The 26,934-nt window shown below is 39.4% G+C and overlaps 1 protein-coding gene across 8 annotated transcripts in view; it reads right to left on the bottom strand.

Moving 5' to 3' along the window:
• Window positions 1–26,934, bottom strand: part of Arih2 (ariadne RBR E3 ubiquitin protein ligase 2) — a 62,574-nt gene that overhangs the window by 19,394 nt on the left and 16,246 nt on the right. For 6 of the 8 annotated variants that reach the window (XM_004833978.4, XM_004833979.4, XM_021259119.2 and 3 more), the window contains one exon: window positions 1,588–1,655. In XM_004833978.4, coding sequence (XP_004834035.1) covers window positions 1,588–1,655 — 68 coding nt within the window. Of the gene's footprint in view, window positions 1–1,587; window positions 1,656–12,299; window positions 12,331–16,610; window positions 16,657–26,934 lie in introns of those variants that run through there. The other 2 variants (XM_021259198.2, XM_004833982.4) reach the window with 2 other exon arrangements.

Here is a 26,934-nt window from a genome sequence, read left to right as displayed (position 1 = left end):
CTGGGATTACAACCAGCTATACTACCACCCTCAGACGTTTCTTGTTTGTGCAGACACCAAAATGACTGTTCTAACATCATGTCTATTCTTGTTTTGTTTCATTTTTTGAGGCAGGGTTTCACTGTGTAGTTCAGGCTGGCCTCAAATTCACAGCGATAGTCCTATGAGTGCTGGGAGGGAATGAGGGAAAGAGGGAGGTAGGGAGAGAGAGAAAGAGAGGGAGAGAGAGATCCACTGTAGTGTTAACGAGCAGTGGTAATAACTAGTGCTTTTCACATAGGGCAGTTTTGTTCCCTAGGCATCAGATGTGGTAGCACACACCTGGAATCCCAGCACTCAGGAGCCTAAGGCAGCAGGATCGCTATGAGTTCTAGGCCAGCCTGAGCTACACAGTGAGGCCCTGTCTCAAGAAACCAAAACAATAATTATTATTATTCTGTATCATTAATGTTGTTAATATAATTATTAATCATTGTAACTTATTATTATTATTTTGTTCCCCAGGGGCTGATACATATTTTAGACAATTTTGATTGTCAAGGACTTGGGAGATACCACTGCCAATGACTTCTAGTCCATAGAGACCAGGGGTGCTGCCAAACATCCTACAGTTCAAAGAACAGTTCCCCAGAGTAAACACCCCCATATGTCAACAGTGCTGAGAATGAGAAACACTGAGCTAGACGGAGGTACCTGCCACTGAGGGTGGGGCACAGGAGATCTTTCCAGGAGATGTGTGAGGAGAACGAATACTTTTTCCTGACAATCCCCAAGACATCTGAGACTCTAGGACCTGTGGCTTGAGAGTTCTGGCTCTGGAGAAGTGTCAAGAACATCCTAATACCCTGCTGGCAGAGTAATGAATGGTAAAGTGGCTGACATTTTCAAAAGGCATTAATGCCATCTATTAACATTGAACTCCGCACTTGATGTATCCAAAAAAAAGTAACAGCAGCCAGGAGTGGTGATGAACACTTGTAAACCCAGCATTCTGGAAGGTTGAGGCAGGAGGATCAAGAGTATAAGCCCAGTGTGGGCAATTTATCAAGACTCTGTCTCAAAAAAAGGAGCTGGTGGGGCTGGGAATTTAGCTCAGTGGTTCCGACTCCTGCACAAGGACCAGAGTTCAATCCCTGGTACCAAAAAAAAAAAAAAAAAAGAGCTGGAGATGTAGCTCAGTGTGAAAGCCCTGGATTCAATCCGTAACACTGGGGTGGTAATGGGGGTGTAGTAACTGGAAGCGTTATCTAGAAGGGCACTAATTAAAAATCAAGAATGGCAAAAAAAAAAAAAAGAAAGAAAGAAAAAAGAAAAATCAACAGTGGTACAGAATCATGGGAAAACGGTATGGAACAACTATATAATCAAACACTGTGCTAGCATTAAAACTGAGGAAGAATATGCTGAAGATATAGAGAAATGTTCATAACTGAAAGGAAAGGATGTACATTATGACCCAGTATTTAAAAAATATAATATGCACACTGAAAGAATATACTCCAAAATGTAAACAATAATCACCAGTGGGTGGATGGGCAGAGAAGACAGCTATAGGCAATGCCATCTCCTCTCTTCTAACAACCTTACCTGTCCAATATCTCTGAGACTTGCCAGTGGAAATTAACTAATATAAGTTTGGCAACTGAATGAGATACCTGAAAAGAAGAAAGAAAAAAATCAAATTACAATGGGAGTTTCTTTCAGAGTGCTCCACAATTTGAGATGTGCATATAATAAAGTCTATGTCAGACTGAGGCTTAATTTCCAAGTCCTTTCTCTTGGCTCTCTACTTTGTCTTTTAAATTCAGACTCTTATAATCTTTTAATTTTATGGATCTTGTGATTTTTTATCTTTATTTTAGTTAATGACCCTTCCAAGAATGTTTCATTTGATACTTGAGGAAAACCACCCCTTCTATGGTAAACAACAACTTGGCATCCAATACAATTGAAAAAGATATGGGGCTGGGCATGGTGCTGCACACCTGAAATCCCAGCTTCTCTAGAGGCTAAGGCAGGAGGATTAAAAGTTTGAGCTGCACCTAGAAAATCAGTGACTTAGCAAGACTCTTTCTCAAACGTTCAAAAAAAAAAAGTAAATAAATAAAAAGGACTAGAGAATGTAGCCCTGTTCAATCTCCACTATAACAAAATTTTTAAAAAGAGCTAATACATATGTGATACATGTTCCCTCATGTGCCACAGGAGGCCCACACACAAAGCACACCTCTAGTTAGGCCTCATATGTTTGTAGAAAATCTCTAAGCCTTCACTTCCTTGTATAAACTCCACCAAAAAGAAAGAAAGAAAAAAAAACAAATCCAAAGAAAACAACAAACTTCCAAACTTTGTTCAAAAATCACTGAATTCCCAGCATTGAATGAATCCTAATTGCAAAAATAGTTTAAAAAACTGAGGTGCTCGCTTTCGCAGCACATATACTAAAATTGGAAAAAACTGAAGTGCCGGGAATTTAGCTCAGTAGAGCTGTGCTTGTCTCACAAGTGCAAGGTCCTGAGTTCAATCCCCAGTACCAAAAAACCCCCACAAAAAACCTGAGTAGCTTCTTTGGCTCCTGTATTCTCTTAGGGGCCACTTAAAAGCATACCATAATGAAGAACTCCAGAAGTTGATTTTTGTTGTTGTTTTTTGAGACAGAGTCTTGCTATGTAGTTCAGGCTAGCCTTGAACTCACTATGTAGCCCAGGCTGGCCTCAAACTTGGAGGGATCTTCCTGCCTCATCCTCCTGAGTACTGGGATGCCAGGTGTGCTGGCACATGCCTGGCTCAAAAAATGATTTGAACTAGCAATTCTACTTCTATAAATTCTCCCTGAGGAAATGAAGGTTATTTGTACCATGGGCTTATTTAAAATAGTAAGAAATAGGCCTGGGGATTTAGCTCAATGGTTCTGCCACCTGCCTCGAAGGTGCAAGGTCCAGAGTTCAATTCCCAGTACCAAAAAAAAAAAAAAGGTAGCTAAAATAGTAAGAAATTTGAAATAACCTAAATGTCCAGCAGAATCAGCTAGACAATATATGACAGATTCATGCAATGGACTACTATCTAGTTACTGAAAAGAATGTTATAAATGATTACTGACATAGAAAGAAGTTCACGTTTTAATATTAAAGAAGCAACTAGTAAGTATCTTCTACTATACATGTTGTAGCCATAATATCTAGTTAACTGGCAAGTGAGCTAGTTACAAAACACCTAAGTGTTAAGATGAGGGTTGGACCACAGAAGACTGGGAAGTGTTTAAGAGACCTAGATTAAGGTTCCCAAAGAGGATGATGATGCTACTGAATCAAGAAGAAACAAGTAGGAAACTTCACGCTAGGGAACCAGGAAAACCTGAAGAACTATGGTACTCTGCTCCATGGACTGCGTCCTTAAATGGTTAGCTACCAAGGGCAGTACCTGCCTGATCCACAGAGAACTTTAGGAAGAAAGACACAGTAACCAACTGTGATCCCAACCCCTAGAGCACAAGTCATCCCCAAATAGAGACTAAATGGGGCATGTCCCAGGGCATAATCAATGCCAAAGGCTGTGCAATCAGTGAGTACTTTCCTGTCCCACAGCTCAAGTACATCTGGAGAAAACCAAGAACTCAGGACAGTTTACTTCACTTAGGGCAAGTGTCCCCACTTCCTCTCCAAGAGAGGATAAGAGGCATCTGACCCATGCATGTTGTCAAAAGTATTTTCTTTTTGAGCCCCATGGAGACTTTAGGCCTGAGTTTCCTGAATTATTGCTGATATGTCCTCTGGGGCCATAACAATCTATTTATTCCAATAGACCACTATCACAAAATGAAAACAGGCCAGAGATTTGGCTTAAACTTTAACTTTGAATGTAGCTTTTGACTACACATATTTTTAAAAAATGTAATAAGGGTATGTTCCTTGCTAGAATGGTTTCAAGGTTCATCAGCCTTGTTCCCCCTGCTTTCTGTCCTAATGTCTAAAGGTTTCACTATACAGTGGACACCAGATCTCAGCAAAGGCAGTGAGCTTCCCAGGAAACCCAGAAGAGTCCTGGCCATGTCCAGTAGCTACCTCCCTTTATTACCATAGATGGCCTAGGTGGGCCTTTAAGCTATGAACAATGGTCAGGCTGCCTCTCTCAGATCCGAGGCCAGAACTAGACTGGACAGAGGGTAGTCACTCAATAATATTAAGTGATATTTTATATTTTCAAAATAAAATTGCTATTTCTTTTTTTTTCGTACCAGGGATTGAACTCGGGACCTTGCGGTTGTGAGGCAGGCGGTAGAACCACTGAGCTAAATCCCCAGCCCAAAACGGCTATTTCTTAAGCAAGGTCAAGAAATTTTAACACTGTTCTTAGTCTGATACCTTATTCTCTCTCAGTAGCACTAGGAGTCATACCAAAGTCTCAGAATAAATTCACAAAGTAGAGTCCATCTATAGTTATCAACATGGCCCTCTGATGAAACCAATAATTTAATGATGACTACAAGTATGCTAAAGACAGACTCAGACAGACTATTTCAGTGAAGCTGAGTTCTGGAGAGAAGAGATAATATGAAGAGAAAACTAGAGGGCAGGGAGTGTAGCTCAGTGGCAGAGTGAGCTTGCCTACCATGTGTGAGGCCTTGAGTTTGATACTTAGCACTGCAAACACACACACACAAAAAAGGGTAATATTACTTTATAATATTGACAGTGGAGTGAATCTATTCTTTTAGTGCCAATAGCCAAGAAAACATCGATATACACAAGACAGTAGGATATACTAATGTCAGCTGTACATACCTCCCACCAGTTTTCTGTAGGAAGTGCTACTGTGATCCCTAAGTCACAGATGGAGGTGAGAGAATTGCCCACATCATGCCCATGCTCAAAGCTCAGGGTCTCTTTACTTCAGTAATCCACTGTGAATCTCACGGAATCCTGAGACCACTAATTCTAGCAAAATGTAGTATGACTGGACCATCCAGTAGTGGTAATCCTAATTCTTTTTTTTTTTTGGTACCAGGGATCGAACTCAGGACCTTGCACTTTCGAGGCAGGCGCCAGAACCACTGAGCTAAATCCCCAGCCAGTAATCCTAATTCTAACCAGTAAGTGAAAGCAGCACCAGGGGAACACCTTCTCCTCGATTCAGGTCACAAGAGGAAACTGATTATATCCCCTTACCTCCCTACCCAGCAGGTTTTGTTTCTCTGCAGTATTGAAAATTGAGTCCACGGGCTCTGAACTAAGCTGCATCCTTAGCTTTCTTTTGTTTTTTATTTTGAGATTTAGTCTCACTAAATTGCCCAGGCAGAATTTGAACTTGCTACCTTCCTGACTCAGCCTGCCAGAGTGCTGGGATTTACACGGCTATGCCACCATGCCTGGCTTGCCAAGCAGTTTTCTAGAGGAAGTGGTAGCTTCCTTGAGTCACCCTGGCCTTCTGGTTAAGAGGATCAGGACAAACTTCACGGATGATATTAAGCCACATTAATATAATAGTCTCAGTGCAAACAGCTGAGTTTTCTCAGGAACTAACTAGTACTGTATTTATATCTACTCAAACAGCTTACAAATCTATTAGTCAACATAGGTATGGTGGCACACACCTGTGATCCCAAGCCACAGATAAGGATGATCAAACTGCCTCTAGGCAACTTAGATCCTGACACAAATAGCTACAATGAATTTAAACAAAAATGCTCAATAGCCCCATTCCAAATCACGATAAACTACATATTAAAGCTACTCTCAAGAAATGATAATAAGCTGGATGTGGTGGCACATGACTGTGATCCCAGCATTTGGGAGGCTGGGGCAAGAAGATTGCCATGAGTTCAAGACCAACTTGGGACACAATGAATTCAAGGCCAGCTGAACTATACAAGACATTGTTTCAGCAGGAAAATAAAAAAGAAAAAGAAAAAAAGAATTGACAATTTATATGTAAAATTTCAGAAAGCTTGGTGGGTCTCACTGACTAAATAAGAAATTTAAAAAACTTCATGCCTTATTTGATTTTAATTCATTTTGGCTCATAATTTGACAAGTTTTATTTCAACTGTGAACTTCAGAATTGCTGACATTGGATATACTATCCTAAGATATTCATTATACATATTCAAATTCAACAAATCTCATGGTTTGTTTTTTTTGGGGGGGGGTAGTGCTAGGCAAGTGCCCTATCTTTGAGCTACACCCCTGATCCCAAAAACCAGCACACCCAACTTCATAAAACAACCATTACTAAACACAAAAGATCAGATAAACACCAAAACAAAGTGGGGGACCTCAATACCCCACTATCACAGACAGATCAACTACACACACACACACACACACACACACACACACACACGAATTATCAAGAATTGAACCAAACCTTTGAAAGAACAGACTTACTAGACATCCATCTAGTGTTCCACCCAACAACAGAATATACATTCATCTCAAGAGCACATGGAATTTTCTCCAAAATACACCCTATACCAGCCCATAGAGCATGTGTAAGTAAACACAAAAGAATCAAAATTATCCTACCCATACTATCTGATAGTGTAATGAAACTATAAATCAGTGGCAAAAGAAACACAAAAACTATGTAAATACATGGAGATCAAACAATACAGTGTTTTTTTTTTTTGGTACCGGAGATCGAATTCAGGTCCTTGCGCTTGCTTGCGCAGCAGGCAGTGAAACCACTGAGCTAAATCCCCAGCCCAACACTCTTGAATAATCAATAGGTCACAAACGAAATCAAGGAAGAAATTAGTTCCTAGAATGAAACAATAATGCCAGTAAAACATATGAGAACCTATGGGATACAATGAAAGCAGTTTATTGCTGTGAATGTCCACATCAAAGAAACAAAGCAAGCCCAAATAAATAACCTATTGATATACATCAAGGTACTAGAAAAACAAAAACAATTCAAATCTAAAACTTGTACAAGGAAGGAAATCATAAAGATGGGAGCAGAAATTAATGAAACTGAGACCAAAATACAAAGAATGGGGCTGGGGATTTAGCTCAGTGGTTCTACCACCTGCCTCGCAAGCGCAAGGTCCAGAGATCAATCCTGGGCACCCAGGAAAAAAAAAAAAAAAGAATGAATCAAAAGCTGGTTTTTGAAAGAATAAACAAAATAGACAAAATCTGAGCCAATCTTACTCCAAAAATGGAAAGAAAACACCCAAATTAATGTAAGTAGAAAGAAAAAGGGCCGGGTGTGTTGGTGTACACCTGTAATCCCATTAGGGAGGCTGAGGCAGGAGGACTGCCACAAATTTGAGGCCAATCAGGGCTACAAAGTAAGTTCAAGGCCAGCCTGAATTACAGAGAGACTGTCTCAAAAACAGAACAAAATAAAACACACACACCCCAAATATGGTCATCTCAATAGATGCAGAAAAAGCCTTTGCTAAAATCCAGTGTCTAGGGCCAGGGATTTAGCTCAGTGGTTCCGCTGCCTGCCTTGCAAGCACAAGGTCCTGAGTTTCATCCCCAGTACAATTAAAAAAAAAAATCCAATGTCTATTTATGATTAAGAACTCTGAAGAAAATAAGTATGTAAGGATCTTATCTCAATCTGATAGAAGCCATTTAGGTCAAACCTACTGCCAAAACATTAAATGGGGAAAAGATAAAAGCTTTCCCTCTAAAATCAGGAACACTATCACTACCACTATCATCACTTCTGTCCAACATAGTTGTCAAAACATAAGCCAGATTTTGCCACCTGCTGCGCAAGCGCAAGGACCGGAGTTCGATCCTCAGTACCAAAAAAACCCCCCCAAAAAAATCCCCAGAACGAAACATTAGCCAGACCAATCAGGCAGGAGAAAGAAATAAAAGGAATACATACAAGAAAGAAAGATGAACATTATTTGAAGATGACATCATCCTTTACATAGAAGACAAAAAATTCCACAAAAAGATTCCTAGAATAACCAAATTCAGCCATATAGCAGGATACAAAATCAACATACAAAAATTAATAGCATTCCTGTACACCAATAATGAACCTACCAAGAAAGAAATAAGGAAAATGATACCATTCAAACTAGCCTCAAGAAAAATAAAATACTTAGGAATTAAGCTAACTAGGGAAGTGAAAGAGCTCTACAATGAAAACTACAGTACTCTGAAAAAGAAGGTCAAAGAGGACATAAGAAAATGGAAAGATGTCCCATTCTTGGACAGGCAGAACCAATACTGTCAAAATGGCCATACTTCCAAAAGTGACACATAGATTCAATGCAATCCCAATCAAAATACTAACAGCATTCTTCACAGAACTGGAGAAAACAATCTAAAATTCACATGGAACCAGATGACATTGAGAAGAGCAAAAGCAATCCTGGGGAACAAGGGCAAACCAGAAGGCATCATAATCCCAGATTTCAAGGAATATACAGTATTACAAAGCTACAGTCATAAAATCAGCATGTACTGGCACAAAAACAGACATGTGAATCAATAGAATAGGATGCAGGAACCTCAGGCACATTCAAGTATCTGATCTTTGATAAAGGAGTTAAAAAAAAAAAACCCAGAGGAAAGATAGCCTCTTTAGCAAGTGGCACTGGGAAAACTGACTACACATAAAATGTATCAAAGATCTAAATATTAAAAGAGAAACTGTCTGTTAGAAGATAAAATAGGTAAAACTCTTGAAGACACAGGTGTAGACAAGAACTTTCTGAACACAAATGAAACAAGAAATACTGTAATAAACTGAATAAGAAGTGGGGCCAGGGATTTAGCTCAGTGGTTCCGCCGCCTGCCTCGAAAGCAGAAGGTCCTGAGTTCAATCCCTAGTACCAAAACAAAAACAAAAACAAAAACAAAACAAAAAAACTGCATAAGAAGTAACACCGAGGATCAACAAACAGGGCTGGGCTTGTAGCTCAGCAGTATAGTGCCTGCCTGGCAAGCTCAAGGCCCTGAGTTCAATTGCCAGCACTGCCCCCACCAAAAGGAATCAACAAATAGCTGTTGACATGGTGGAGCACACCTGTACTCTCAGCACTTGGAAGGCTGAGGTAGGAGGACTGCCATGTGTTTGAGGCCAGCCTGGGATACACTGTGAGTTCAAGGCCAGCCCGAGTTCAAGAAAGATTCCAAAACTACTACTAGAACTAATAAATCAATTTAGTAGGTACAAAAATACAAGGGAAATATATAAAATAGCTGCAAACAAAATAAAAATGCAAGCAGGTGAAGTTTACCTTAATATTTAACTTGATATATCAAAAATTTTATTTCAACATGTAATTCGTAGAATATTGATAAAGTACTTTCATACCCTTTACTGTTCTAACTCTACTGTGTACTTTACTTATAGCACATTTCAATTCAAACAAAGCATGTGTCAAATGTTTAATGGTCATGGCTTCCATACTGAGCAACATAGCTACAGAATGAACAGGTCAATTAAAACCTAAATCAAAATCCCAATCAAGCCAGGTGTGGTGGCACATGCCTGTAATCCCAGCACTTGGGGGGCTGAGACAGGAGGATCATTGCAAGTTCAAGGCCTACCCTAACTACATAGTGAGACACTATAGCCAAAAAAAAAAAAAAAAAAAATCAGAACTGCAGTTGTCATTTTTGTGTAAATTAATAGCTGATCCTGCCTGCCTCAAAAGCGCAAGGTCCCAAATTCAATCCCTGGTAGCCCCCCGCCCAAGTTGATCCTAAAATTTGTGTAAATGTAAAAAATCCAAAATGGCCAAAGCAATTTTTTGTTTTTTTGAGACAGAGTCTCACCATGTAGTTCAGGCTGGCCTTGAACTCACTATGTAGCCCCGGCTTGGTCTGTAACTCCCAGGGATCATCCTGCCTCAGCCTCTAGAGTGCTGAGATTACAGGCATGTGCCACCATGCCCGGCTGTCCAAAGCAATCTTGAAAGAGAAGACCAAAGCTGTAAGGTTTATACCATCTGACTTTAAGACTTATGCTTGTAATCAAGTCAGTGAAGTGGGCTGTTTAAGGACAAATATAGATCAACAGAACAGAACAAAACAGATTAGAAGTAAACTCATATATTTATGGTCAATTTTCAACAAAGATACTGATATAATTTACTGAGGAAAGGACAATCTTTTAACAAATGTTTCTGGAATAACTGAACGACTATTTATACAAAAGACAAAACAGATCCTTCACACCACACAAAAATTAACTCAAAATAATTCACATATATTAATGTGAAATCTAAGCTATAAAACTTTGAGAAAAAAAAACAAAGAAAAACTTTGCATCCTTACTTTAAGCAAACATTTCCTAGCTATAACAGAAAAAGGAAAAAAAAGGATTAGATTTCATCAAAATTAAACTTTTACTCTGGCAAAGACATTAAGAAAATGAAGGTGAGCCAGGTGTGGTGGCACACACCTGTGATCCCATAACTTCGGAGCCTGAGGCAGAAGGATTGCATTGAGTTCAAGACCAGCATGAATGATATAGTGAGATCTTGACTTTAAAAAAAAAAAAGAGAAAGAGAAGAAAATGAAGGTGATAGGTCCAGATTGGGAGAAAGTATTTGCAAATCATGCATCTGACAAAGGACTTAGTTCAGAATACACAAAGAACCTTTACAACTCAAGAATTAGACCCACAAAAGACCCATAATCCAATTTTGAAATTTGGGGGTGAAAGGATAGTGGTGTTAGGCAATGAACCCAAGGCCTTGTGAATGCGAACCAAGTACTTTCCACTGAGCTACAGCCACAGCAGTCACAACCCAATTTTTAAAAATGGACAAGAGAGGGCTGGGGATTTAGCTCAGTGGTTCCGGCACCTGCCTTGAAAGTGCAAGGTTCCAAGTTCAAGCCCCCGTACCACAAAAAAAAAAAAAAAAGATGAAAAACATGTTTAAGACAAAGCAGAAATTATTGTTAGGGCCGGAGATTTAGCTCAGTGGTGCTGCTGCCTGCCTTGCAAGCACAAAGTCCCAAGTTCGATCTCTGGTACCCAAAAAAGAAAGGGGGGCAAAAGAAGCCAGGCATGATGGTGGATGCCTGTAATCCCAGCACTTGAGGCTAGAGTAATTCGAGTTCAAGACCAGCCTGGGCTACATAGTGAGATTGTCTCAAAAAAAAAAAAGGTGGTGTGTGCAAAAGATAGCTAAACCTGGTAGGAATGCCTGTAATCCTAACACTCTGGGATCTGAGGCAAGAGGATCACAAATTGGAGTCCAACCCGGCAACTTAGTGAGATCTTGTCTCAAAAAAAGAGGGGGAGGACTAGGTAGTTCAGTGTGAAGACCCTAGGTTTATTCTCCAGCGGTGCATTTTAAAAAAACAAAGAAGGGCCTGGGATTTAGCTCAGTGGTTTCACTCCCTGCTGTGCAATTGCAAGGACCCAAGTTTGATCCCTGGTACCAAAAAAATACAATAAATAAATAAATAAATAAATAATGAAAAAACAAACAAGCCAGGAGTGGTGGCATATGTATGACTGTAATCTCAACACTCAGGAAGCTGAGGCATGAGGATCACCATGAATTCAAGATCAGCCCGGACTACACAGCAAGACTTTGTCTCAAAAAAACAAGCTAGACTGGGGATTTAGCTCAGTGGTTCCACCTGCCTCGCAAGCAGAAGGACCCGAGTTCAATTTCTGGTACCAAACACACAAACAAGGCAGCTGTGGTGGCACATGCCTGTAGTTCCCCAACCAGGGAGGCCGAGACAAGAAGATCATCACAAGTTTAAAGCTAGCCTTGGCCATACAGTGAGTTCAAGGCCAGCCTGAACTACATAGCAAGTCCCTGTCTCAACCCCTCCAAGTAAATAAATAAACACAAGCACAAGGTCCAGAGTTCAATCCCTGGTACCAAAAAAAAAAAAGAAAGAAAAAAGAAAGAAAGAAAGTTCCAGGGCTAGTTTTGGGCTTGGGGATTTAGCTCAGTGGTGCTGCTGCCTGCCTTGCAAGCTCGAGGTCCTGAGTTCGATTCCCTGAACCAGGAAAAAAAAAAAAAAAAAACCATGTGAACAAGTATTTTACCACAAAACAAACCAAAAAATAAGCACAAAGAGAGATCAGTAATTACATTAATGACTAATTATATCACTAGTCATTAGGGAAATACAAATTAAAACCAACAGATAAACACTTCACACTCAGTAAAATAATAACCCAAAAGACTGACTAGTATAAATTCAAAGCATTAGCAAGAATATAGACAAACTAAAAAAAAAAAAATATAGACAAACTGAAGGCTTTACATAACACTGGTGGAAAAGTGAAATAACAGAGCCGCCTTGGAAAACAATCTGGAAGCTTCTTAAAATATTAAACACACTTACCATGTGACCCAGCAATCCCACTCCTAGATATCTATACAAGAGAAATGAAAACATGTCCACATTAAGTCCTGGACATGAATGGTCATAGCAGCATATTACAAGACAGCCAAAAACTGAAAGCAACTCAAATATTCATTAGCTGGATGAATGGATGTATGAACAAAATGTGGTATTATCCATACATGGAAAATCATTATTCATCCATAAAAAGGAACATACTGCTGGGGATTTAGCTCAGTGGTTTCACCACCTGCTGCGCAAGCACAAGGACCCGAGTTCGATCCCCGGTACCAAAAAAAAAAAAGATTCATTTATCATACATCAGTAGTACGTTCCTTCTTTTTTTTTTGGTACCGGGGATCGAACTCGGGTCCTTGCGCTTGTGCAGCAGGTGGCGAAACCACTGAGCTAAATCCCCGGCCCTGATAAATGAATCTTTAAAACATTATGTTAAAGAGAAAAAACCAGCTAACAAAAATCTTTCTTGAAAAGGCAAAGCTATAGAGCAGTGGTGGTGAACCTATGGCATGCATGCCACAACAGGCTGTTATCACTGAAAGCTCTAAAAGGTCCGCCATCACTGCTCTAGAGACAAAAACAATCAATAGTTACCTGTGGCTAAGAGTGGAGACTGTCAATACACAAGGGAATTTTCTGGGTGATGGAAATGTTCCAAAACTGGGACTGTGGTGATGGCTGGACTTTGCATTTGTGAAGCGCCACTGAGCTAAATCCCTGGCCTCGGAACGGTAAACTTTAAAATGGATGAATTTATGAATACCTTTCCTCTGCCATGCCCTTCAACTGTCCTGTTTCTATGTTGGGGCCAGTCATCATTGAATCCTCTAAAACTGAGAATCAGGTTGTGGTTGTTGGGTATTTTGTTTCAGTGACAGGAAAGCTGACTAATACAATAACCTTACCAAATTTTTTTTTTTTTGGTACCGGGGATCGAACTTGGGTCCTTGCACTTGCACAGCAGGCGGCAAAATCACTGAGCATTAAATCCCCGGCCCCCAAATTTCTTTTAAAACTACTTTGATAATTATAATAAAATTGAGAATGTTTGCATTAAAAAGGCTTAGAGTTCACAAATGCCTCATGTTTAGAAAAGGAATGTTTAGTCTCTTAGAATTATCTTTTTTTTTCTAGAGTCAGGGTCTTGCTATGTAGTTTAGGCTGGCTTTGAACTCCCTATGTCGCCCAGACTGGGCTTGAATTCCTGCACTGGCATGGAGTCTCTTAAAATTACAAGGACAACGCTCAGCATTTGGCGTGGTGGCACACACCTGTAATCCCAACAACTGGAGGCTGAGGCAGGAGAATCACTGCAAGTTTGAGGCCAGCCTTAGCTACATAATGAGTTCAAGACCAGCCTAAACTACACAGTGAGATCATCTCCCAAAAAAGGAGGAGAAAAAAAAAAAGAACTGAGTAATGGCCAAGAAGGCTTCAGGGGCTTTTCATATCATATGAAATGGGAGGTCCCCTTCCCTGCCTGTGTGTACTGATTTTTCTCCAGTGCCAGAACCTGGAGTGGTAAGAGATTGTGGCTGCTGCTTCTACTTTTGTATTCAAAATGTAAAAGAACACAATGGCCCAGCTATTCCTCTTGTACATACTGATCCTGCAGGAATACTTGCACTACCATGCATTGACATATGAAAGTACATGCAGTGCTGCTTGTAATACCGACAGCTAAAAATTTTAAAAATCTGGGCTGGGGATTTAGCTCAGCGGTTCCGCCGCCTGCCCTGCAAGCTCAAGGACCACAGTTCGATCCCCAGTACCAAAAAAAAAAGAAAGAGAGAGAAAAAAATTTTTTTTAAAAAATCTAACTATTCACTGATCTGGAGTTCTTTAAATAAACAGCATATCACCCTTTAAAAATAAATAAAATACAATAGATGAATTTAATGTTATAAAAAAATGCTTCAATATGGTGACAGGCAGATGATAGGTAAGCAATGAAACAAAGTGAAAGACAAGCAATTATACAATCTGGAGTTAGTATATGGATGCTGATTGTACAATTTCTTAAACTTTTTGTATGTTCTAGTTCACTCTTTTTACTTAGAATCCTCAAAACGAAAATTTCCCCTTTAGAGTTAAACATAGTTTTGGGCCGGGGATTTAGCTCAGTGGTTCCAGCGCCTGCTTCACAAGCGCAAGGACCCGAGTTCGATCCCTGGTACCAAAAAAAAAAAAAAAAAAGAGTTAAACATAGTTTTGACTGAAGGTTAGCTGATTACACACTATGAATTCTAGTATAAGGCTGAATCATTGCCACACGTGGCTACAATGGTGATAACTTTAGTGTTCTCTCTGGCTTTCTCTCAATGTCTGAGACCACACCTTCTTAGTGCTCCATTGGATGCTCTGCTCCCAGTTTGCCAATGCCCTAAATGGGACTGTTCTACAAGGCACAGCTCTAACTATTCTCACTTCTGGACTATCTCTTTGAGCAATCACACTCATGCCTAAACCTTAGTCAATGCCAGGCATGGTGGCACATACCTGTAATCCCAGCACTTGGGAGGCTGAGGCAGGACGACTGCCATTGAGTTCAAGGGCAGCCTAGGCTACATAGTGAGCTCAAGGCCAGCCTGAAGTACATAACAAGACCCTGTCTCAAAAAAACAACAAAAACAAACTTTAATCACTGTGTGAACATAAGCCCCCAAACCAAGATCTCCTCTCTCATTTACTTGGAACTGAGAAATAGTTTAACTATACAAGTTGGGGGAGAGGAGGCAAGCAAGCACTGGAATAGAGTTCATGAAAGAATGAAGGTGGCCTCAAGTCTTTGGGTGGCCTACAGAAGGCTTTCACAGGGGCAAAGACAGGATTAGAGCAAAGGCTTATCTGCCCTGCCTTTCTTCTCTTTTCCCCTGTGCCCTCAAAACCTGTACTACAATGAATCAGGTGTTGATGAAGAGTTTTCCTTCCAGCCTGAAGGACTGTGGGGTTGCCTCTGACACTGCTCTGCATTACCCACAGATTTTTTCACAGAGCTATAATGAAGTATATATATGAATAGTTTAGCAGCTGTTACCAACAAGCAGTTCCTGACTTGGTTAACAACACACAGACCCATTACCTCAGCAGTTTGTAATGTGTTCTGGAAGCATTTTATTTCACAATCTAAGGGGTTTTATTTATTTATAAATAAATACATAAATAAAGGATCTCGCTATGTAGTCCACGCTGGCCTTAAACTCACTATGTAGCTCAGGCTGGCCTCCAACTCTTGGTGATCTTCCTGCCTCAGCCTCTTGAATGCTGACATTACAGGCATGCACCCCGATTTCAAAGGGGTTTTAGAGACAGAAGAAATGAAAAACTGCTTAAAATGGAAACTACCTTAGTAAGACAAAATTTCTGAGTATCTGTGGGCCCTACCCATTCATTAAAAGGAGACAGTCACCAGGATTCAGACTCTCTAGCAGGGTAACTAAAAGCAATCTGGAGTCAAGTGTGCTGGCACATGCCTGTAATCCCAGCACTTGGGAGGGTGAGGCAGGAGAATCATCATAAATTTGAACTAGGGGAACACAGTGAGTCAAGAACAGACTGAACTATTTAGTGAGACTCTGTCTTGAAAAAAAAAAAATCCCCCAAAATGAAACAAAATTCTCAACATTCTGTGGTTGTTTCCTAGTTTCAACTTTATTTGGTGCATTATTTTCTCCAATAAGTCCCTAAGCAGAAAGCAAACTATGTTGATATCCTTTTTCAAATCACAAGTCCCAAATATACTAGAAGTTTGTTAGTAAACAACAGCCATAAATTTTTCTGATTTCCACCAAAACTCTCCCTCTAAAAAAATATAAGTAAACCTCCATCAAAATCTTAGTAGAACAACCTTTGAGCCCCTGCCACAAAAAATTTGAAATACCAGAGGAAGAAAATGCTTGCCACTGAAGGAAACTGTAAGACAACTGCCATTCAGGACCCTTTCTAACACAGAACCAACCTTTGGGAAAAATGTTTTAAGAGTTTCAGGAAATTTATCAGTTATTAGTCAACATCTCAGAACACTTGGACAATATGTTTATTATTTACAATAATGCATAGAACACACCAATTCTATATAGAGATCCAGGCCCATACAGAATAGCTTCTGCTCCTCACAACAATTCCCCAAGGAAATGCACAAACAAGATCAGTTGCTCCATCTTTTTGTTTCCTATAGCTGGTTCAAGCTGTCCAGCTCTCAGAACAAGTTAACAAAGCTTGCAGATAGATTTCTCCCCAAGAAAAGATATCCAGCAGCCCACCACAACTGTCAACAGCCCTTCCCACACTTACCAGTGCCATAGGGAGGATGCAGCCGATGGCAGTGAGCATCAACGGCCTGAAAAAATACAGGTGGTAGTTTCAATTTTTATTTAGAATTCTTACTTGCCAACTGCCTGAAATCTTTTAAGACTACATGAATGTGTCTGCATGCTTCAGCCTGAGCCACTTCCATAATCCAATCACATTTGTTAACGAACACTAGTGGTCACTCACTAAAAAGTAAAGATGATAAAAAGGAATAAACTGTAGGCCAGATTCTGGGTCTAGGGTAGACAGAGGTATGGTACAGGAAAATTAAACTGAAGAGATCAAGATAGATGAATTCCAGTCTTGGGAGACAGAGGGAAATAAGACGGACGGTAATGAAGGGATAAGAGGAAGAAATATGACTAAGGCACAAAAGAATATGTGAACGTCAGTCTAGAACAGTGCAAAATCAGATGGGTGTGGTATAGTGGTATCCCAGAGGGCTTCTAACTAACTAAATCTCACCCCTAAAGTTTAATATAAATGGCAGGGACTTCACTTTTTCTGTACTTCACACCTACATATTCTCAGCTTCTAAAAGGTCAGCTCTCAGGTATCTCATTATAACTCTACACCCCTTTTACTTTTTCTTTATAGATCCATTCAGCTAGGTCTGACTGGTAGTTGGGGCATCTACATGTTACACAAATCTGATTAATATAATTAACACAGTTGGAGATTTCTCACTAGTTTAATCTTATTTCTTTTCTTCCCTATCTGCTATGGTTTCCAATCATTAAGATCAATACTAAAAAAAAACCCAAAATAAAAAAACTCCACAAATCTCTCAATAAAATATCATTTATAAAATAATGCAAAAATATAGTTAAGGGTGGTGGCACATGCCTGTAACTCCAGCACTTGAAAGGCTGAGGCAGGAGGATCACCAGGAATTTGAGCCCAGCCTGGGTTACACAGTAAGTTCAAGGTCAGCTTGAACTACAAAGTTCAAAACTACTAAGTTCAAAAATATGAAAGTCACCATTCCTTGACCATGAAGGTAATTAAAAAAAAAAAAAAAGAAATCTCAAACAAAAGTGAGGAAAACAATAAGACAAAAAACAAACAACTACAACAATAACAAAAAACAACCAAAACCAAAACCAAAAAACCAGTAAGACCCATGTACCTTATTGCCCAGCTCCAATCTTGTGGTCAGACCCACTGTGTCTCCATTCCAACCCTTCATACTATTGTGAAGCAAATCCCAGCTAGTGTTATCTTTTAGGTCCCATTTAATTGAAAACCCTCTGGGAAATACTTGGTACAAAAGACTGGCTACAGCCCTTTCCAGAATTTTAATAGATTTCCAGGGGGAAGGGGCCTGCCAGGTAAACAGGATCACAATTCCAGTTAATGAAGATATTGTCCAGCAACCACAGTCAAAAGAAATGCAGGTGGGAACTGGTTACAAATGAATGGGACCCAGTAGGACTAAAAGGCAAATCTCCATTCTTATAGCCACAACCCCATGTTATCCAAAAATGACTAAAAAAATGTTTCCTCTCTTCCAGCTAGGCAAAAGAGAGGGAATACCAACTACCTGCTAGGTAGTGCTATCCTGGTTCTCCCTTTCTCTCCAAAGGAAGCACATCTAATGTAAGAGGCCCATACATCTTGAAGACAAAGCCACAGGTTCTAACAGCCATGGCTGCTATCCTCAACTACCCTCTTTGCTATGCTCAAAACATATAATGCTTTTTTATAATGTTTATGTAAAACTCCATATAAATAGAAAGGAACAGAATAGAAGCTCTTTGAGGCCAGGTTTTTTTTCCTGTGTCTTTCTCTGACATACCCAAGCACTGGGGATGTCTGTGTCAGCACTGCAGCACTTGTCCCATATGTTACCATCCTCTGCCTGTCTTCCTGTGGTCTAGTGTCCAATCACCACATACCCACAACCTCCAGAGCACACTCAGGCCCCAAAGCCTTCCACGGCCTCAGGGTAGCAGTAGTGGTCAGATGCAGCTCCTCTGAGGAAGCTAAAAAAAGATAGGGAGAGCTGAGGTCTCTTGAAAGTTGCAAGAAGAGTAGAGATGCTGACAGAAGGCTTGAGGAGGCAAAAAAGTCAAGTATATGGGTTAGAGAGAGGAGTAACAGGAAAGAATTGTTCAGGCTCTAATCTGGAGAAATGACATTACATTTTTCAACAGAATAATGAAAGATGTGTGCAGTGGATTTTTCAGAAAAATAAGAAGTAGAAACAAAAAAGGTCTTATTATCTCTCTCTCCTCTCTCACCATTCTAGAAAAGGAGACAGAAAGGTAAAGAGACCTGTAGTACTTCTAAGATAGAGGACAAACTATTTGTACTTGTTTACTGGGGAACAATTACTGATGAATGAAGAAAATCAAATGGTTCATAAAAAGCAACTTAATGAAAAGGAACAACACTACCATTTCATTCTTCTCTATCAGCACCAATCTTCCTATCCACAAATTTCTTCCAGTCCTTTGTCTAGGTTCTTCTAGTGGTTACCATCATTACTGAGTATACCCACAGCTCTCTACTAGAACCAGCTTGTATCTATCTCCCCTGCTCTAGCCCAAACATTTTTTGATATTTAAATCACTATTTTTAGTTCCTCTATTAGTTACTTCAATAACTTTAATATACTCTTCACAGGACCAGAATTCTTTTTCTTCCCTGTGGATCCAACGTCAGTCCCCTTAGGCCAAAGGAGAATGTTCATATATTAGGCACAGATACATTGTTTACCAACAATTACTCACACTCCTGAAAAACAGTAGTTTGATTTGAATAACTGTTTTATGTATAGTTTTTCTGCTCTACATAAAAACTCTTAATTGCTCCCTGCCCCTGGTAGTCTTACGGTTTCTTTACCATATCCCAATGGTCTGGCAGGTTCTCCATTCTGTCTATTGCTTGGGATCTACCCCATCCCTACCTTTGAAGAAATTTTTCTTTCTTTTTTTGTTTTTCTGAGACAGGGTCTCATTATGTAGTTCAGGCTGGCCTTGAACTCATGGTGATTCTTTGTGCCTCAAACAAGTGCTGGGATTACAAGCGTGCACCACCATACCTGGCTTGAAGAAATTTTCTTGGATCCCACCAATATTTGTTTTTAAATTAGGGCTGAGCATTTTCCAATCCCGTTTTGTAGGTGACAATCATGGGATTTTTTTCCACTGGATTACATTAGTTTAACCATTTTCTATACTCTTTACCTTCCTGCTTTTTCATCTTTATCAAGTAAATACTTCAAAAATGATGCAAGGGAAATAAATTTGGGGAGCCCTTACAAGTCTGAAAACAAGTTTCTTTGTATGGACAGAACTCCAGGTTCAATATTTTTTCAGGTCATTGGTTGTTACTACTGCTGATGAGATGTCTGATTTTCATTTCTTGTGAAAAACCTCATATATCTTTATGGAAACTTTTAGTTTCCATCCTTGTTACTGTGAAATTTTAGTGACAATTCTAGCAATGGGTCTTTGTCTTTCTAGGCAATGAAGACCATTTTATTTTTATTTTTTACTTTTTGTCACCAGGGATCAAACTCAGGACTTTGCGCTTGCAAGGCAGGCGAAGCACCACTGAGCTAAATCTCCAGCTGAGTAGACTCTTTGAATAGGACTATAACTTGCTCCTATCTTTATATCTTGGAAATTTTCCTTTATTGTTAATACTTTCCTTCTTCAATTACTTTTTTGGTTTGTTTTCACTTTCTAGAAATTTTAGTAGATGTTGAATCTCCAGACTGATCCACATTTATCCTTTTTTAAAAAATATTTTTTTTGCCTGTATTTGACAATACTGAGATATTCTTGATTTCATCTTCTGATCTAAGGAATATTTTTCAATTTGGCAAACCTATAATACATATTATGAGCTCCTTTTCTGATCTTCATGGAATCTTTTCTTGAATAGTCTTGAGAATATTAAATACTTCATGTGTGTGTGTTTGTTACTGAGGATTGAACTCAGGGCTTTCACACTAAGCTACACCCCCAGTCCCTTTTTCATTTTTCATTTTGAGACATGGTCTCACTAAATTGCCCAGACTGAACTTCTACTTGCAATCCTCCTGCCTCAGCTGATAGTGTGCTGATATTATAGGCATGCACTCAGCTAAACAGTCCATTTTTAATAACAGGCAAAATTATCTATCAGTCCATTACAGTTAAAGTCAACTTTTCTGTATTGCTTTCATTTTACTTGTTTTCCTCAATGTCTGGTGATTTGTGATCGGCCACTCACACTGGGAAATAAAAAGTCACACATTACATGATTCCACTTATGTGACACACAGAATAGGTAAATGCACAAACAGAAAAGATTAGTGGTTGCTAGTGGCAGAGGGGAGTGGGGTAACTGCTTAGTAAGTACTGGGTTTCTTTTAGAGGTAATGAAAACGTTTTTCTTGTTTCTTGTTTTTCTGTCAGCATCTTGTTATACAGTCCAGGTTGGCCTTGAACTTATTACTATGTAGCCCAGGCTGGCCTTAACTCATGATGATCCTCCCGCCTCAGCCTCCTGAATGCTAATTATGGGTGTGCCACCACACCTGGCTGATAATGAAAGCATTCTGAAACTAAATGCCACTGAATTGTATACTTTACACATTACTATTTTTTGGTACTTTTTGGTGCTGCGAATTGAAAGCTTACACATGCTAGGGACACATGTAAGGATATTACTTCTATCTTTTTTTGGTACAGGGGATCGAACTCAGGACCTTCTGCTTGCAGAGGCAGGCGTGGTACCACTGAGCTAAATCCCCGGCCCAGATACCCTCTTGAATTACAAGTGTGTGTGTATGTGTGTGTGTGGGGGGGGTGCAGTAGGAGAGATTGAACCCAGAGCCTCACACAAAGTAGGCAGGCACTCTACCACTGAGCTACATCCCTAGCCCTTTATTTTAAAACAAGGCCTAGCTAAATTACGTAAGCTGGGCTCACACTTGCCATCCTCCTGTCTCAGCACTCTGAGTAGCTGGGATTACAGGTGTGCACACCTGATGAAACTGTACAGTTTAAATGAGGAAGATCAGTGGGCTGGGGATTTAGCTCGCCACCTGCCTCGAAAGTGCAAGGTCCTGAGTTCAATGCCAGGTACCCAAAAAAAAAAAAAAAGGGGGAAAGTCAGGAAATGGACCTAAATTCTGTGTCTATGAACAGAACCTGCCAACTGACAGGTTTTCCTGTCACCTGATGATTTACAAGATGTGACAGAAAAATATGGTGAATGTTTAAATTTTAAAAATTTCTGTGGGGTGTGGTGGCAGGGTCATTTTTCTTTGAGGAAGAGCCAGAAGTAGCTCGGTGCCGGGTCCAGGGAATAAGGTGGGTGAAGACACACTGCAATGTTTTTACAAGCCTGCATTTCTATTGGATGGCACTGGGCACCAGCATCCATTGTAGTTTTGTTTTGTTTGAGACAGGGTCTCGCTATGTAGGTCAGGGTAGACTTGAACTCACTCTGTAGTCCAGGCTGGCCCTGAGCTCCCAGTGATCCTTCTGTCTCAGCCTCCCAAGTGCTGGGATTACAGGCATGTGCCACCACACCTGGCTCACATTTTTGTTTTTGTTGTTGTTTGTTTTTTGCTCACTATATTTTTGATCAGGGCTGAGGATGTGGCTCAATGGTACAGTGCCTGACTGGCAAGTGCAAAGTCCTGAGTTTGATCCCCGGTACAGTAAAAAAAAAAAAAAAATTAAAAAAAGATTGCTTATATCTGGCTCATTTTATATATATATATATATATATATATATATATATGTATTTTTGGTACCAGGATTGAACTCAGGACCTTGCGCTTGTGAGGCAGCTTTGGTGCCTCTCAGCTAAATCCCCAGCCCTAGCTCATTATATTTTTGATCAGCCCTCATAAAGACACTTATGAAAGAGAACTTCTAGAACTGCTTCAGAAAGTGGCAAGAACAATGGAATAAATAAATATGTTTGATGCTAGGAGGAATACTTGCAAGGGGTTTAGTGGCACTATGTCTTTTACTGTAATTAAATTAATAACATCCACTGTATATTTTGATCACATCATATATAAGCAATTACTATTCAAAACTCAGGCATTCCTATAATAAGTGATATCAGCCAAATCTCACACTCTCATTTATTTCTTCCCAGTTTTTTCTATTTTTTTAAAACAAGCTTTTTGTGTGTGTGCCTACAAACTAAGGGGGAGCACGGTTGACTGTCCTATACATAGTCCTTTACTCCTAACATTCACAGCACACTCATCATTTCCACCCTTTGTCAAATCAAATCTGTAGGACAAACTGGATCCCATTTACAATAATGTCCCCATGTGACACCTTCCCAACTCATTACTTTGTTGGTATCCATTTAAAATGTTTGTGCCTTTACTTTCATAATAAACATGGAAGGTCACCTTCCATATCTATCTCATCCCCTCTCTCTTCCTGCCCTCCCCAGTCCTTCAAGCAACCATTTTTATTTTCCTTTCTTTTTATTTTTGTACTGGGATCGAACTCGGGACCTTGTGTTTGCAAGGCAACTACAGTGCCACTGAGCTAAAACTCCAGCCCTTTATTTTCCTTTCTGATAGATTAGTTTGCATTTTCTAGAACTTTGTATGATTTATATCATGAGTTTTTAGCATGTTTACCCCTATGTTCCCTCATGTGGCATGCTTATTTTGAGGTTGAGCAATGTTACTTGCATAAGTAGTTCATTCTCTTTATACTATTGGAGTGTATTCTGCTCTAAAAGTATGCCATTATGGGTTGAGCATCCTTTATATCCAAGATATTGTAGCTAAAAGTATTTCAAGTTTCAGTTCTGGGGATTTTGGAATATTTGCATCGACTTTATTAGCTAAGTATCATAACAATAAAAAATGCTCAGATTTCAAATTTTTAGATTAGGGGGATGCTCAACCTCTGTGTGTATTCATGTATATTTATGGGCATTTAACTTGTTTCTCATTTTTTTGGCTACTGCAAGTAACACTGCTACAGAAATATAAATACCAAAATTTAAAAGAAAAACAATGAAAACGACAGAAAAGGGATGAAAGTACATGAGTGCAGTAAATCATCTTGAAGCTGAAGCCAAAGTTAATAGTTTCCAAGAAAAGATTTGGTGTATTCCACTACAGTATCACAAAATTCAAAAACTTTTAAAACACACTGTAGTTAGGAGTGCAGATATTATTAAATAGGACGTAAGAACTCATTTTTTTATCTTGATAATGAATAAAATATAAAGTTATATTTAGACACCAAAAACATTACAAAATGACTCAAAATGAACTTTTATTTCCTTGAAAAAATTACAGTAAGCTTATCTAACTTGTGAGAAATCAATTTATGGCCTACTCCCACTCTGGTTATAAAATCAGTAGATTCTCTACTCTGCCATAAAGAAGGATAAGCTTGAGACATTTCTAGCTAAATGGATGCACCGTGAGACCATACTCTTTAAGTGAAATAAATTGTACACATGTATTTAATTAAAAAAACCCTAAAATAAAACCAGTACATCCTGAACATCGGTCACATCATTTTCAGCAGTCAAAGAGAGTAAGCACTCCTCCCTCCTCACTTCAGTAACCCGAATCATTCCACTTTTAAAAAAATATTTTCACATGAATGTTATATAATAGGCCTCAGCCTTACACCTGAAGATTGTTTCATTACAACTGCATGAAATCCATGTTCCTGTATAGGAACTGCCAAAACTAATTCTAACATCACAAGCTGGGAACCACACATCCATTAGGTTTACACTTTACTTATAGGCCAACTGGCTTCATGAAAAATTCCTTTGATGCGGGCCGGGGATTTAGCTCAGTGGTTTCGCTGCCTACTGCGCAAGCGCAAGGACCCGAGTTCGATCCCAGGTACCAAAAACAATTCCTTTGACAAATTCTGTTTCCTGGGCCAGGGATTTAGTTCAGTGGCGCTGCACCTGCCTTGCAAGCACAAGGTCCTGAGTTCGATCCCTGGTATTGCAAAGAAAAAAAAGAAAGAAAATACAAATTCTGTTTCCAAATGGGAGGCAGAGCTTTGGTGGTTAAATTCTCAATTTTTATATCTATTTACTTGGGTTTAGCCAGTAAACACCAAGCATTTTTGTTAAATGCTGATATGCAAGGCAAAACCATTGAACTGCATCTCAAAGAGTTCACATTCTGTCTTATAAACTACTAATTTGCAATCCTTGTGATGCATATCAAGAAACATGCACAAAGTGATCCAGAGTAACAGTGATGGAGTATAGAAATCAGGGAGGGCTTCATAGGAGAAGGGAAAAGATAAATCTGTTTCCAGCTTAGTGAATGACAGTACCTACAATTAAGAATGAAAAACCAGGAAGCCAAGCCTGATAGTACTGGAGTTATTTCTTGTAAAAGGAGGCAAGGTTATATACTCTTGGAAATGATCCTGAGAGTAATGAAGAGACTGAAAAAGGTCTAAAATAATGGATTAAAAAAAATGAGTGGATTCCAGAAAAGAAACTGTTAGTCAAAGAGATCACTTTTCCATATAGAGCTTACCCTTCATCCACAACTATGTCTGAGACTGGAGTGTAGCACAGTAGAGTGTTTGCCTACCAAGTGTGATGCCCTCAGTTCAAAACTCAGCACCATAATTGTGTGTGTACACACATGTATGTACACACACAGCAGCTTTGTTCTCTTGTTAAATCTCCAAACAAACAAACCGCTCACTTATCCTGCCTCTATAGTACAGTACTTCTTTACTTAGTGCTGATAACTTGTGGTCATCACCATAAAACCATTTGTGTTTACAAAGATTTAGGATAGTTCAAAGAAAAGGAACACAACCTAAGGTCTATATTCTGACACTTAATGTAAGTTTAAGTAAAATAGCCATACGTAGACACATTTCAGGAGAAGCCAGATGAGCAGTTTCCTGCTTTCTCAATCTGCACATTTCTCAGATCTCTGCTACAATTCCTTCTCCTGTGGAGCAGACAACTCTAATCCCTGTTTTCCTGAAGCAGTAGAGGTAAAGACACAATTTTAAAAATAGACTGGGAACCGAACAAACAGCAAAGCAAATTAAGAGAGTGCCTCAGTAATAGCCCAAAATCAGCTAAGCACTTCATAAGTAGTGCTTGTCAACACAGGCACAAGACCAACACTGCAGCTGACCAGAAATGCAAAAACAACCAACAGCTTATATTCCCTGTAACTTCTTTCAGGCCACCTACTCAAAATTCATTTTGTGTTTTTACTTTTCTTATCAGACAACAGAGGCTCGGCAAAAGAAAGAGTCCAAAGTATACTACCTAATATTGTACAACCATATGGGGCCCAGAACCTTCTTCAGTGTGACTCCTGTCTTAGGAGCTAAGACCCACAATCCTGAGAATGGATTCTGAAGAAACCACAATAAATATTAAAACATTCCCACAGCTTCACTCTTGCCCCACCCCCACCATGATCAATGTTTGAATACAGTACTCATGTGGCAGGCATTTTACACACATTATTACCATGTTTAATACTGGAAAGGAAGTATTACATTATTTTACAAATCAGAAAACTGCAGCTGAAGAGATTTTGAGGGACTTGCCTGAGGTCACCTAATATGAAATGGCAAGAAAGGAACCAGAGCCCAATCATGACTGCTGGCCGAGGCTCTGAACGAAGTCCCATAGATGCAAAGGCCACACACATGAAGACGCTCACAGCAATACAACCAGTTCCCAGTAACTATAACGTAAGTACTCACCTACATGTCCAATGGGGAAAGCTGGAGCAAATTATGTTCAAGACCTCTTGGTCTTGGTATGCTATACAGCCATTTAAAATAATTTATGAAAACAAAGTAAAAAACAGGAAAATGTTTAAATATAAATAAAAACACAGAAAACATAAATATATGTGTACAATGATTTTTAAAACGTAATGTCCACCAGGACAGGTTTTCTTTTCTTTCTTTTTTTTTTAAGGGATTTAACCCAGAGCCAAATATATGCTAGGCAAGCACTCTACCACTGAGCTATATCCCCAGTTCTTTTCATTTTATTTTGGTACAGGATCTCACTAACTTGCCCAAGGTGGGCTTAAACTTGTGATCTTCCTGCCTCAGGGATGTGCACAGGGATTCTTTTTGTTTTGTTCACAGCTCTAGTGCCTGGCACATAGCAGATATTCAATATTCATAGGTTAAATGAATTACAGCACAGTAATCTCTATGAATACAGTTAAGAAGCAGGGAAGAAATTTTAGATTAATGGAAACATGAATGATATTCTTCAACACTGTCGTAACATCTTGACTATATAAACTTAAATATAAATCAAGATTAGGTCACAAGTATCAAAT

Source organism: Heterocephalus glaber, unplaced genomic scaffold, assembly GCF_053883595.1.
Source record: "Heterocephalus glaber isolate CG9 unplaced genomic scaffold, H.glaber_assembly_v1.0 deba00001504, whole genome shotgun sequence".
Lineage (NCBI taxonomy): Eukaryota > Metazoa > Chordata > Mammalia > Rodentia > Bathyergidae > Heterocephalus > Heterocephalus glaber.
Note: the sequence above shows the minus strand (reverse complement) of the source record. Positions and strands in the feature narration are given on the sequence as shown.